General features: G+C 49.6%; 1 protein-coding gene across 1 annotated transcript in view; it reads right to left on the reverse strand.

Annotated features, from left to right (window-relative positions):
* Positions 1-10,480, reverse strand: part of LOC149435957 (uncharacterized) — a 34,987-nt gene extending 24,507 nt beyond the window's left edge. The window contains exons 1-3 of the mRNA XM_089662221.1: positions 10,386-10,480; positions 7,923-8,271; positions 769-1,048 (exon numbers count right to left, since the gene is read on the reverse strand). Coding sequence (XP_089518347.1) covers positions 769-1,048; positions 7,923-8,271; positions 10,386-10,480 — 724 coding nt within the window. The remainder of the gene's footprint in view (positions 1-768; positions 1,049-7,922; positions 8,272-10,385) is intronic.
* Between the last annotated feature and the right edge of the window lie 3,275 nt (positions 10,481-13,755).

The following is a 13,755-nucleotide window of genomic DNA, read 5'->3' on the forward strand; positions in this document are numbered from 1 at the left end:
GGAGGTGTAGCAGCAATAGTAGTAGTTGGGGTAGTAGGAATAGTAATAGTTGGAGTAGTAGGAGGTGTAGTACGAACAGTAAAAGTAGGGGTAGTAGGAGGTTTAGTATGAACAGTAGTAGTTGGGGTAGTAAGAGGTGTAGTAGGAATAGTAGTAGTTGGGGTAGTAGAAGGTGTAGTAGTTGGGGTAGTAGGAGGTGTAGTAGTTGGGGTAGTAGGAGGTGTAGTAGGAGGTGTAGTAAGAGGTGTAGTAAGAGGTGTAGTAGTTGTGGTAGTAGGTGGTGTAGTAGTTGGGGTAGTAGAAGGTGTAGTAAGAGGTGTAGTAGTTGGGATAGTAGGAGGTGTAGTAGTTGGGGTAGTAGGAGGTGTAGTAGTTGGGGTAGTAGGAGGTGTAGTAGGAGGTGTAGTAGTTGGGGTAGTAGGAGGTGTAGTAGTTGGGGTAGTAGGATGTTTGGGGTCCATTTTTGTAGTTTTGTGTGGAATGTGTCAGATTTGGCTTGTTGTTTCTCTACTTTTTGGTGTCATACAATACAAACACAAGAAATGAACATCAGAATGCCGGAACATTTGTCATTGCAGCAATTTTCTGGGTGAAGTGGGGCGTTATCTGACAAATGCCGGGGGGGGGGGGGGGGGCAAGATGTTTGGCCATGATTGTGTGAGGGGGATGGGCAGTGATGAACCCTACTACCCAAATCATACATGATGGAACATCAGCCCATGTAGCCGTCTGTGTTATGAATCAGCCACATATATGATGACCTCTTACCTAGGCGCTCACACAGATATTTCAGCTCCTCATCATATAAAGAGTCGGTGACGTCCACAATGTTGATTCGTCCTCTTTTCTTGGTGTGATACAAAATACCGAACGTGCACCGAGAGACGGCCTCCCTGAACTGCTGCCCGCCATTGTTGGAGATGTAGTGAGGAAGGACGGTTATTTTGATATGGAAGATCTCCCATTTTAGTCGGTTGATAAGCCATTCATAGTCACTCTCTGATGACCTTGAAAAGATCCCAACTGTGTGATATCCTGAAATATGCCACTATATAATGAAAGATACAAAACAATAATCATTAGATAACAGCAACAAGAGAAATGATTGTACATTACACTAAATCCATAACCAGCCCGTGCCCCCTCCCCCGACTTATCCATAAAGATCAATAACACAACCATCAGTTTCTCCCCTCATGCCAGGGTACGAGGTGTAATCCTAGACTCCCATCTGTCCTTTCAGCCCCAAATCCAATCCCTGTCCAAATCATGTAGACGTCACCTCCGCAACATCTCCAAGATACGCCCGTTCCTAACCTCGGAAACCACTAAGCAACTTATTCACTCCCTTGTTATATCTCGCCTTGACTATTGTAACTCCCTCCTCACTGGCCGACCTCATCGCAGACTATCCCCTCTTCAGTCTATCATGAATGCTGCTTCCAGACTCATTCACCTTACTAACCGTTCCATGTCTGTCATCCCTCTATGCCAATCCCTCCACTGGCCTCCGCCCATCTCTGTCAATCCCTCCACTGGCCTCCACCCCTCTCTGCCAATCCCTCCACCCCTCTCTGCCAATCCCTCCACTGGCCTCCACCCCTCTCTGCCAATCCCTCCACTGGCCTCCACTCAGTGTCCTCCACCCCTCTCTGCCAATCCCTCCACTGGCCTCCACCCATCTCTGCCAATCCCTCCACTGGCCTCCACTCAGTGTCCTCCACCCCTCTCTGCCAATTCCTCCACTGACCTCCATCCCTCTCTGCCAATCCCTCCACTGGCTTCCCATTGCCCAGCAAATTATTATTATTATTATTACTACGAGTTTATATAGCGCCAAAGGGTTTGCTCAGCACTGTACAATAGAGGGGGGGACAATACATGGCACAGTACAACAACAACAAACAACGTACGAGGGGTAAGAGGGCCCTACTCTTTCGAGCTTACAATCTAGGAGGGAGGGGGTAAAGGTACAGTAGGAAGTGGCTGAGGGGAATGAGGGGTGGGAGGAAAGAGGGAGAATGGCCGTTAGGTGAGGGTGGGGTAGGCTTCCCTGAAGAGATGGGTTTTGAGGGAGCGCCTGAATGTGAAGAGGGAAGGCAACAGTCTGATGGATTGGGGCAGTGAGTTCCAGAGGATGGGGGAGGACCTGGAGAAGTCCTGCAGTCATGCATGGGAGGAGGAGACCAGGGAGCAGGATAGAAGGAGGTCCTGTGAGGAGCGAAGGGTACGGGTAGGGCGGTACTTGGTGATCAGGTTGGTGAGGTAGTCAGGGGCAGTGTTGTGAATGGCTTTGTAGGTCAGGGTTAGGAGTTTAAATTTGATGCGTTGGGCAATCGGGAGCCAGTGGAGGGAGAGGCAGAGGGGGGTGGCAGAGGTGGAGCGGGTGGTGAGGTGGATGAGTCTAGCCGCTGAGTTCAGGATGGTCTGGAGCGGGGAGAGCCTGCACTTGGGTAGGCCGGTGAGAAGAGAATTACAGTAGTCAAGGCGTGAGATGATGAGGGAGTGTACTAGAAGTTTGGTGGTGTCAAGGGTGAGGAAGGTACGTATCTTGGCAATGTTGCGGAGGTGGAGCCTGCAGGTGTTTGTAAGTGATTTGACATGCGGTTGGAAGGAGAGGTTCGAGTCAAGAATGACGCCAAGGACTTTGGCTTGCGGGGCGGGAGTGATAGTGGAGTTGTTTGTGATGATGAATAGGATGGGGGGGGGGTGTTGGCAGGGGGAAAGATGAGGAGCTCGGTTTTGGAGAGGTTGAGCTTGAGGAAATGTAGCGACATCCAGTCTGAGATGTCATTTAGGAGGTGAGTGATGCGGGCGGAGATAGTGGGGGTGAGGAGAGGGGTGGAGAGGTAGATTTAGGTGTCGTCAGCGTAGAGGTGATAGTTGAAGCCGTGAGAGTGTATGAGTTTGCCCAGGGAGGAGGTGTAGATGGAGAAGAGAAGGGGTCCAAGGACAGAGCCTTGGGGGACCCCAACAGAGAGGGGGAGGGAGGGGGAGGTGGCACCAATGTAGGTGACACTGAAGGAGCGTCGGGATAGGTAGGATGATAACCAAGAGAGAGCAGTATCTCTGATGCCAAGGGAGAGTAGTTTATTAAGGAGGAGGGGGTGGTCAACTGTGTCGAAGGCCGCAGAGAGGTCCAGGAGAAAGAGGACAGAGTAGTCGCCCTTGGCTTTGGCGTTTAGTAGGTCGTCAGTGATTTTGAGGAGGGCAGTTTCAGTGGAGTGTAGGGGACGGAAGCCGGACTGTAGTAGGTCAAGGAGGTTATTGTCTGTAAGGTGGGAGCTTAGGCGATTGTAGACTATGCGTTCAAGGAGCTTGGAGGTGAGTGGCAGCAGGGAGATGGGTCTGAGGTTGTTGGGGTCCGCGGGATCCAGGGAGGGCTTTTTGAGGATGGGGGTGATATGCGCGTGCTTTAGGGGGGAGGGGAATACGCCATTAGAGAGGGAGAGATTGAAGATGTGGGTGAGGGAGCGGATGAGGGAGGCGGGGGGTGACCGGAGGAGTTGAGAGGGGATAGGGTCCAGGGGGCAGGTAGTGAGGCGGGCTTCTGAGAGGACTTTGGCAACTTCCTCAGTAGTGACAGGGCTGAGGGAGTGCAGTGCGGGGGGGGGTTATGGTGGGCGGGGCATTGGGAGAGGTGGGGGGCAGTGCGGTTGTGAGGGCAGAGGAGGGGGGAGATGAGGGGGTGACGGGGGTGAGGAGGCTAGGTGGGGAGGTAGATTGCAAGTTGACGATGTCCTTACGGATAGCGTCAATCTTGTTGTGGAAATGGGTGGCAATCTCGTGGGCGGTGAGAGAGGTACTGAGTGGAGGAGGGGGGGGAGAGAGCAGGGAGTTGAAGGTGGAGAAGAGTCGGCGGGGGCAGGAGGAGAGGGTGTTGATTAGGTTAACAAAGTAGGCCTGCTTGGCGGCGTGGAGGGAGGAGGTGTAGATAAGAAATGCAGATTTGTAGAGGGAGAAAGTATGAGGGGACCTGGTTTTGCGCCACAGTCTCTCCAGTGCGCGACTGCGACGTTTGAGGCGTTTAGTGCTGTCGGTCTGCCAGGGTTGAAGCGGTCTGGGTTTGATGATGCGTGTGGTTAGGGGTGCCAGAGAGTCTAGGGCAGCTGACAGTGAGTCATTGTACAAGGTGGTGGCTATGTCAGGACATGACAGTGAGAGGATGCTGTCGTGTAGGCAGTCGGTGGCAGAGTGGAGGGGGGCCGGGTTCAGGTTGCGGAGGTTGCGGCTGGTGATGGTTTGGCGTTTTTGAGGGGGGGAGTTGGGGGAAGGGGAGATGGAGAAGGTGATGAGGTGGTGGTCGGAGAGAGGGAAGGGGGTGTTAGAGAACTGGTTGAGGGTACAGAGGTGGGAGAAGACAAGGTCCAGGGTGTTCCCTCCGAAGTGGGTGGAGGATTGAGTGTGCTGTGTGAGCGCGAAGGAGGAGGTTAGGTGGAGGAATTGGGAAGTAGTCGGGTTGTTGTCGTTGATGGGGATGTTGAAGTCCCCGAGGATGATGGTCGGTAGCTCAGAGGAGAGGAAGAAGGGGAGCCAGGCGGCGAAGTTGTCCAGGAAGCGGGCTATGGATCCGGGAGGCCTGTAGATCACTGCGATCCTTAGGGGGGTGGGTGAGAAGAGTCGGATGCAGTGCGCCTCAAAGGAGGGGAAGGAAAGAGAGGGTGGGTTAGGGAGGACCTGGAAGGTGCTAAGCGGTGATAGGAGCAAGCCGACACCACCACCTCTGAGATCGCTCAGTCTTGGTGAGTGGGTCCAGATGAGATCTCCATGGGTGAGTGCCGCAGGGGAAGTGGAGTCAGTGGCCTGTACCCAGGTTTCGGTGACAGCTAGGAGGATGAGGGAGCGGGAGATGAAGAGGTCATGGATGGCGGTAAGCTTATTGCAAACCGAACGGGCATTCAGGAGTGCAAGCGAGAGAGGGGGGATAGATATGGGGAGGAGGGGTACATGTATGAGGTTGAGGGGGTCGCGTCGGCTGGCGTGAGCAGGGGGGGCTCTAGGGGGGGGGGTGAGGTGGTGAGGGGCCAGGGTTCGGGGAGGTGTCTCCAGCTGATATGAGAAGGAGGAGGGTGAGGAAGGTGGCGTGGGAACGGGAAGTGTAGGAGCGCTTGGGTCTGAAAGTGGTGGCAAGTGGGTCAGCGGGGAAGTGGAGTAACAGGAGAAGGTGGTGGGTGCCGTAGTGGGGAGAGGGGAGAAGTGAGGGGGCGATATAGAGCTGCTTAGCGGGGGTGGGTGGGTAGAGGAAGGCGGTTTTAGGGATGGAGGAGAGGAGGACGAGGAGGAGGAGCGCGGGCGGCATGTTGGGGTGAGCGGGGTGCAGGAAAGGTCGGGGTGGGTGAGGGGGTGCTGGTCAGGGATGGCGAAGCAGTGTCCGAAACGCCGTGGGAGGTGGCTGGTAGTCCCAAGTGGGGTGGAGGGCAGGGGATCCCAGGTGGGATGGTGGCCGTGCTATCCCTGGTGGGGTAGTAGCGATCCCTGGAGGGATAGTGGTTTAGGGTCCCTGGTGGTTAGGGTTTCCGGTGGATGGTGGGATCCCTGAGTGTGTCCCTGGTGGCTGGCGGCGGGATGGTGGTTGGGCTCCCTGATGGGTAGTGGGTGCCCCTGGTGGAGTACCTGGTGTCCTGGGTCCTGGAGCGTCGGGGTGGAGGTGGATCCCTCCTATGTTAGGAGGACCGTTGGTGGTGGAGGTATCTTCCCCGAAGGAGCGGAGGCATCCCGCCGCGATTCCAGCCACGGCCGGCAGGAAACACCGCGGCTTCGGGTGCCGTGGTAGGCCTCAAGCCGCTTCGGACCGCCGGAGCTCCGCTGGAGGGACGGAGTGTCTGTGGCCCCTTCAGGGTGTTGGTGGGGACATCGGCAGCAGGCTCAGGGGCCCGGATGGGGCGCGGGGGCACTGGAGCTGACGAGCACGTGGCTGCTCCGGGCGAGCTGGTACCCGGTGGTCGGGGATGGACCCAGGGCCAGTGAGGGGGGCCCTGGGGAGGCTGGCTGATCGGCGGGGACCGGGGAACAGAGCAGCAGCAGCCTGGGCTGATGCCCGGCGATCCGGGTCGGCCGCGCCAAAAATCGAGGCCGCGGCTTCGGGTGCCGGGTAGGCCGCAAGACCCGGAGGTCAGGGAAAAAGGTCCAGTGGCCTTACCTGGCTGACGAGCAGGGACCGGAGAATCGTGGGGCCCCCGTCAGGGTCCGCTGCTGCCCAGATGGCAGCGGATTGGGGCCAGGGGAGCAGGAGCTCGCCGACGCACGTCCTTCTCGCCGGACGTACTTCAACAACTAGCTAGCTGAAGTTTAAACATTAACCCCTTCACGCCGGCGCCTCCTGACCTTTTAAGCATTTCAGAAGCCGGGAGGTGGAATGGGCAGGGCGGGGTTTAGGGATCATGTGAGCGCCGTGAGGCGTCCAGAGTCCTGGCTGGTAAGGACATTGGGTACAGCAGTATTGAGTGTCATGGCGAATGTAGTTACTGAAACATACACAACAGTTTTGGGGGGGCTGCGGCCTGTTTGGGTAAGAGGGGGGATATCGGGGAAATGCCTCCCATGGAGTCTATGAATCAGAACAAATTTGTTCAGGGGCATGGCCAGGTGGATAGAGAAGATCTGTAACAATATCCTCTTGATACTTCAGGTAGGTTAGGGATATTTGTGTGCACTTACAAAAGATGGCATACGAATTGTACGGGGCTAACTGAAACAAGTATATGGCAACCTTTTTATACCAATAGATTCATCTCCTGGTGGCTAAGTATGGCTGAAGTTCCACCAAGGTGTCATCGTGAATTGCGAAAAGGATATAGACATTTCTTATCTTTTCACTTTAGGGCTAGGATCACTTAATTCTGCAAACTGGCCATTTCCCCGTTTTAATTTTGTAGTGACCAGTCGTTGTGGGAAGCCCTTGTGGTTGGCCCATGCTGTCCCACAGGCCACAGTTTTCTTCAAATAGAGAGAGTGGAATAATGGGAGACTTATATAGAAATTATCTATATACAAATGGTAACCCTTCTCGAACAGCGGTTCTATAAGCTGCCAAACAATTTTGCCACTTGTCCCCATATAGGTAGGGCATCCAGGGGGGGTCTAGCTGGCAGTCCTTTCCCTCATAAATCTTGAAGTTGTAAGTATATCCCGTGGCCCTGTCACATGCCTTGTAGAATTTTACTCCATATTTGGCCCATTTACTGGGGATGTACTGTTTGATACCAAGCCTTCCAGTAAAGTGGACTAGGGATTAATCCACACAAATATTTTTGTCGGGAGTAAACATTTCCTTGAAGGTAAAGCAAAAAAAAGTTGATTAGTGGCTGAATTTTGAATAGCTTATCATAATCAGGATGATTTGGAGGAGGGCAAAAACCTCATTGTCATCTCATAGCGTGTTCTGGGCATACAAGATAAATAGATTGGCATATGATGTATAGGTTGGGTAGACCAGCAGGAAAGGACTTCATTTTTTTTGTCAGTCCCATGTTCAGAGTAAGCCCAAGAAAAATGTTAAATTTCTCCACGATGAGGGGTTTCCACACAAATAGGCGGGCATATGATGAATTGGGATTTGTGGCTATATATTGGCTGGCATACAGGTGACACTGATCCACAATGTAATTTAGCAGATCATTAGTACAAAATAAATGAAAAAAACAAATTGGGATATCATTTTCTGCTTGTGTCTGAGGGCCTGGCTGTGCAGCAAAAGGGGGAATTGTAGGTTCTGCCGAATTAGCAGGCAGCCACGTGGAATATAAAAGTACATCTAGGAGGCTAGTATGGGACGTACCTCTTTGTGGACGGGAAACCCTGCTACTAGTGCCTGGCCTATCATCAGGAATGTGGCCCTGCTTGTACTCGCCATGGCACCAGGATTTGTAGTGCTACTGGTGGATGCCTACTTCTTTTGGGATTGCTACGCTGCTTGTACTCACCACTGCGCTACTGGTGGATGCCCGCTCCTCCTCAGATCTCCGGAACCTCTTTGTGTGGACTCTCTCCTCTTCAGATCTCCGGAACCTCTTTGTGTGGACTCTCTCCTCCTCAGATCTCCGGAACCTCTTTGTGTGGACTCTCTCCTCTTCAGATCTCCGGAACCTCTTTGTGTGGACTCTCTCCTCCTCAGATCTCCGGAACCTCTTTGTGTGGACTCTCTCCTCCTCAGATCTCCGGAACCTCTTTGTGTGGACTCTCTCCTCCTCAGATCTCCAGAACCTCTTTGTGTGGACTCTCTCCTCTTCAGATCTCCGGAACCTCTTTGTGTGGACTCTCTCCTCCTCAGATCTCCAGAACCTCAGAATCTGAGTCTGACAGAGAGAGTTCCCCGCTACTCTTGTCCATACTACTCAGCATCTGGAAAGCCTCCTCGCTGATGTATCATTTTTTAGACATTTTGATGTTCACTGTACAGATGTTTATCACTGGTACAGATGTGGATTTTACACTGGTAGGTAGTGGCACATGTGGATCACTGGTACAGAAGTGGATGATCACTGGTACAGATGTGGAATTTTACACTGGTACACGACAGATGTGAATCACTGGTACTGTGACAGATGTGGATCACTGGTACTGTGTGACAGGTGCGGATCATTGGTACTGTGTGACAGATGTGGATCACTGGTACTGTGACAGATGTAGATCACTGGTGCTGTGTGACAGATGCGGATCACTGGTACTGTGTGACAGATGTAGATCACTGGTGCTGTGTGACAGATGTAGATCACTGGCGCTGTGTGACAGATGCGGATCATTGGTGCTGTGTGACAGATGCGGATCACTGGTGCTGTGTGACAGATGTGGATCACTGGTACTGTGACAGATGCGGATCACTGGTACTGTATGACAAATGCGGATCACTGGTACTGTTTGAGAAATGCGGATCACTGGTACTGTGTGACAGATGTAGATCACTGGCGCTGTGTGACAGATGTAGATCACTGGTACTGTGTGACAGATGTGGATCACTGGCACTGTGTGACAGATGTGGATCACTGGTACTGTATGACAAATGCGGATCACTGGTACTGTATGACAAATGCGGATCACTGGTACTGTATGACAAATGCGGATCACTGGTACTGTTTGAGAAATGTGGATCACTGGCACTGTGTGACAGATGCGGATCACTGGTACTGTGTGACAGATGCGGATCACTGGTACTGTGTGACAGATGTGGATCACTGGTGCATTGACAGCTGTGTGGGGGACACTATGGGGTGATCAGTTTGTGTGTAACTCACAGTGATCCCAGATCAGCTCTGCTTCTCCTTACTAGCGGGCTCTGTGTGAGGAGAGGCAGAGCCAATAAACTGAATGGCAGCTGTGTTGACATCACATGAAGGCTGTGATTGGACACAGCCATCATGTGATCAGAAGGGCCAATCAGAGAGCTGTCCTGACGAGCGGGGTTGCGCTATGTCAAGGGGACACAGGCACACCGAGAGCACGCAGCTGCACGGCCATGTTCTGAGGGGAGTTCAGGAACATCCACGCAGAACGACGAAGATCCCACCTGTTTGTTAATGTGTGGTGGCCAGGTGGGTAGCGATTAAAAAAAACTGCTTTGCAGATGTTTCATCAATCACACAAAAGTAACGAATAACACCCGGAATGTTTATACCGCTTGAAGACCAAACATTTTCCGGGACTTTGTTTACAAGTCTAAATTTGCATTTTTTGCTAGAAAATGACTTACTGTATAATCACAAACATTATATATTTTTTAGCAAACACCCTAGAGAACGAAATGGCGATTGTTGCAATTTATTTATGTCACATGGTATTTGCGCAGCTCTTTTTTAAAATGCTGTTTTTAAAAAAAAAAATACACTTAAGTGAATTAAAATCAACAAAACTCAATATACACCCCAATTTTTTTGTAAAATATAAAAGAGGATGTTACAGCGAGAAAATAGATACCTAACATGTCATGCTTTACAATTCTGGAAAGGTGACAAACTACGGAACTTAAAAATCTCCATAGGTGACGCTTTAATCATTTTTACAGGGTACCAGTTTAGAGTTACAGAGGTCTAGCGCTGGATTTATTACTCTCCTCTAAGGATCGCAGCAATACCTCATATGTGTGCTACAAACACCATTTACATATGCGCACACAATTGATGTATGGGTTCACTTCTGCACGTGAGCATGATGGGTGGAATGGGGGCACTTTCATTTTTAATTTTTTTTTACACTGTCCTTTAATTTTTTTTTAATTCACTTTTATTTCTAATACAAGAAATGTAAACATCCTTTGTAATAGAAATATACATGACAGGTCCTCATGAAGAAGAGATCTGAGGTCAAAAAGCCACGAAACCTCTAAAAGCAGGTTTAAACAAAAATGTTTTTTTTTTTAACTGTTGCTTTAAAAAAGAAAAACATTTCTTTACTTCCACCGCCAACTGGATGTAACATCATGACGTTGTTCTGGTCCACCATCATGATAGAGGCGATCAAAGACCATAGAATCTTTCATCTCCGCCATCTTGAGGAGGTTGCACCTTCAGATCATTTCTCGGGCCGGCCGTCCGGCCCCCTTCCGCCACTATGGAAAGCAATCCAGCAGCTCAAGAGCCACTAGGACCACTTTCATGTGAAAGCCGGCGGCTGAAAAAGAAACAGTACAAGGGTTATGGCTCCTTTCTTCAGCCTTAAACCGAGTATACCACTTGACAACTACAATGTTTAAATATGTATACGCAGGGCCAGTGCTTCCACTAGGCAAACTAGGTAGCCACCTAAGGCGCACTGCCACCTAGGGGCGCCTGAGCACAGCACAGGTCTGCACTCTCATTGTGTGGAACGCCACCACATCATGAATGATCCTCCAGCTGAGGGGAGGGGCAGCAGAGGGGAGGAAGACAGGACAGAGGAAGATGCCGGGTGTCTGGGGCCAGTGTAGCAACTGAGCTGCCACCCCTTCCAGTGTTCCTCTCAGACGCAATCCCTTACTGCAAGTTGGCTGGTGGCTGTTGATCATTGTGAAGTGCCAGCCCTTCTCTTCCCATTCATCAGCAGAGGCAAAGTTTCACCTACGGAGGAAGGCAATGTGTGACTCTGATGTTTCGTGTCTGTGTGAATATGACCCGGCCGGCCATCACATGTGCAATGTGTCAGTGAGTGATGACATCATCATGGTCCCACAGCCTGCTCTTCTAGTGCCTGCTGATCTGTGTCAGTGTTAATGGTGTGTTGTGTGAGATCTGTCACTGTGTGGCATCGCTCAGTTCAGGTGTTCTCTCTGTGTGTGAGGGCTGGGCTGCCTGCTGTCACAATGTTTTACCTCCCCCCATTGCCTGGGGAATTCCAGCCTGGGATCTGTCAGAGTTTGGATCCATCATTCTCCACTCACTGCCATTGTCACCCTGCCACTGCCAGCCACAGATACAGTTCCTCCCTGACATTGATTTTGTATTGGTGCTGGTGGCATCTTATGGTATTTATTTTTGAAAAGAAATTTAGCATCTTTATGTTTTGTTGATTTAATATTTTCTGTTTTTAATTTTTTTTTTTTTTTGGGAGGGGGGGGGGGTAGCTGGTCTTGCCTAGGGCGCAAAATAATCTAGCACCGGACCTGCGTGTACATACTGTATATGAGACGAATATGTAATTGGCGCAAGAGAGATCGTAGTGGGTATAAAGTTCACTCAAAAAGTCTTAATAATAATAAAAGGGGGGGGGGGCGGGGAAGGAGGGGGAAAAAAAAAAAAAAAGGAGGGGCTTGTGGTAAAACAGTACTGGATTAAAATAGATGGTATGTGTATATATATATATATATATATATATATATATATATATATATACACACATACACATACAAAGCTGCAGTGTAGACACCGTCATGAGGCTTGCACTCTCTAGAGTAAACCGGACTCTGTAGTAGAAGAATAAAAGAGAGAGAGGTGCGCCAGACTAAGTGCAGTAAGATTATAACAGTTTATTGCACACAAAATTAAAAACGCACAAGATGTGGGTAGGTATCAGGCATCAAATTTAGTAGGAAGAGGAGGACGTCATCTGTGCTGCACATCATGGGCGGATGGCTACAGTGCCAGGGTATTCAGCGGCTGACACTCTAGGCAGGTCCCACAGAAGGAAGCGAGGACGGCAGGCGCAGTAACCGGGAGTCGCGGCGCAGAGGAGAACCGTGATCCAGGGCAGGCGCTGCTGATCTCTCACATCAGCGTAGATAGTGGGGCCAGCTTGAGGCGCATCCAAGATGGCTGCCGGGCGGAAGTGACGTCAAAATGTTGCTGAGAATCGTCCAAGGGGGCGGTAACACGTTTCAAGGCAACCAGCCTTTTCTTCAGACCTGATTGGCCACTGAAGTGAGCCAATAAATAGGGGAAGGAAAAGGGGGTGGGGCAACTAAGGGGGCGGGCTGGTAAATATATAATACATACGAGATAGTGAACAATAAAAGGAGAGATCATGAATAATGGGTAGCTACAATCTGAGGAACATGTGAAGACAAGAATGGGGAGGGGGGAGGGGGGGTGTGAAGGGAGAAGAGGGAGATGAACTACAATAGCAATGTCTGGACAAAATAAATAGCTGCTTAAGCATATATGAATAGTAATGTATTAATGAGTTTGGGCACACATAGAAACTAGGCAGGGAAAAGGATAATATAATAAAAAAGGAATCTCAAAACATTAGAAAATATATATTATTGAGTGTATTTAAAAATTAAAGTTAAAATATAAAATTAAGAATTAAAAAATATATATTTAAAATAAAAAAAAAAAAAAAAAATAATGATAATAGAATAAAAATAAAAATGAATATAAAATAATATTATATATAAATTAATAGACCATATATCTTTATTTTTTGGAGGGGTATAAATATGAGGAGGGGCAAAAAATAAAAAACGTTTGCGTGTATATGTATGAGCCCATGGAATTCATAATAGAGCATATGAAGAATAGAAAATTAAACAAGGGATATTCAATTACACATGGGATGTTAAATTACATATAGAAAAAGAAACATTTTGGCTACGGTGTAAAATATGAGGGGTAGATATGGGGTAGACAAATAAACAAAGGGGGGGGGGGGGGGGAAGTAAACCAGGTGGTGTGGGCAATGAAAAATGAGAAAAGTATAAGGGGGTAAATTGTTAAAATGATAGTGTGTATCTCGATCTCTTCATTAAGGCCCCTGGGTGCAAGGGTATCTAAAGTGAAGATCCAATAAGTCTCCTGTTGGCATAGTAATTTAAAACGTTCAGCTAAGGGAAGGTGGTCTGGTATGGCCTCAATGACCCATACCTGCAAATGCGAAGAAGATTTAGAATGAAACTCTGAAAAATGGCGGGGAACACTGTGTTTGGTGATGCCGTCGTCAACTAACCTACGGTACTCACCAAATCTTTTTCGCAGTGTTCTAATGGTATGTCCCACATACAAAAGGCCGCAAGGGCAGGACAGACAATATATTACATATGTAGAGGAGCAGTTATAAAAAGCTTGAATGGGATAGGTTTTCCCATTGATTTTGAAGTTTTGTTGGCCATGCTTTACATGGGCACACATGAGACAGAGCGGTTTATTGCAACGGAACATCCCTATGAGTGGGATTAGTACCGGTCTATTGTAAAAACGAAAATTGACAATCAATGGGATTGGCAAGGCCCCCATCTCCGCCGCCTTCCTGCCAGAGGCTCCACTACCAACAACAGCCCGATGGTCTCTCCTGCACATCACAGACCCCGCCATGATGCCTAAAGGCCTTTCTTTGATCTCTTCCCTGACTTTC

This window comes from Staurois parvus, unplaced genomic scaffold (assembly GCF_062004578.1).
Source record: "Staurois parvus isolate SC_StPar_1 unplaced genomic scaffold, SC_StPar_1.0 ptg001442l, whole genome shotgun sequence".
In the NCBI taxonomy this organism is placed as follows: domain Eukaryota; kingdom Metazoa; phylum Chordata; class Amphibia; order Anura; family Ranidae; genus Staurois; species Staurois parvus.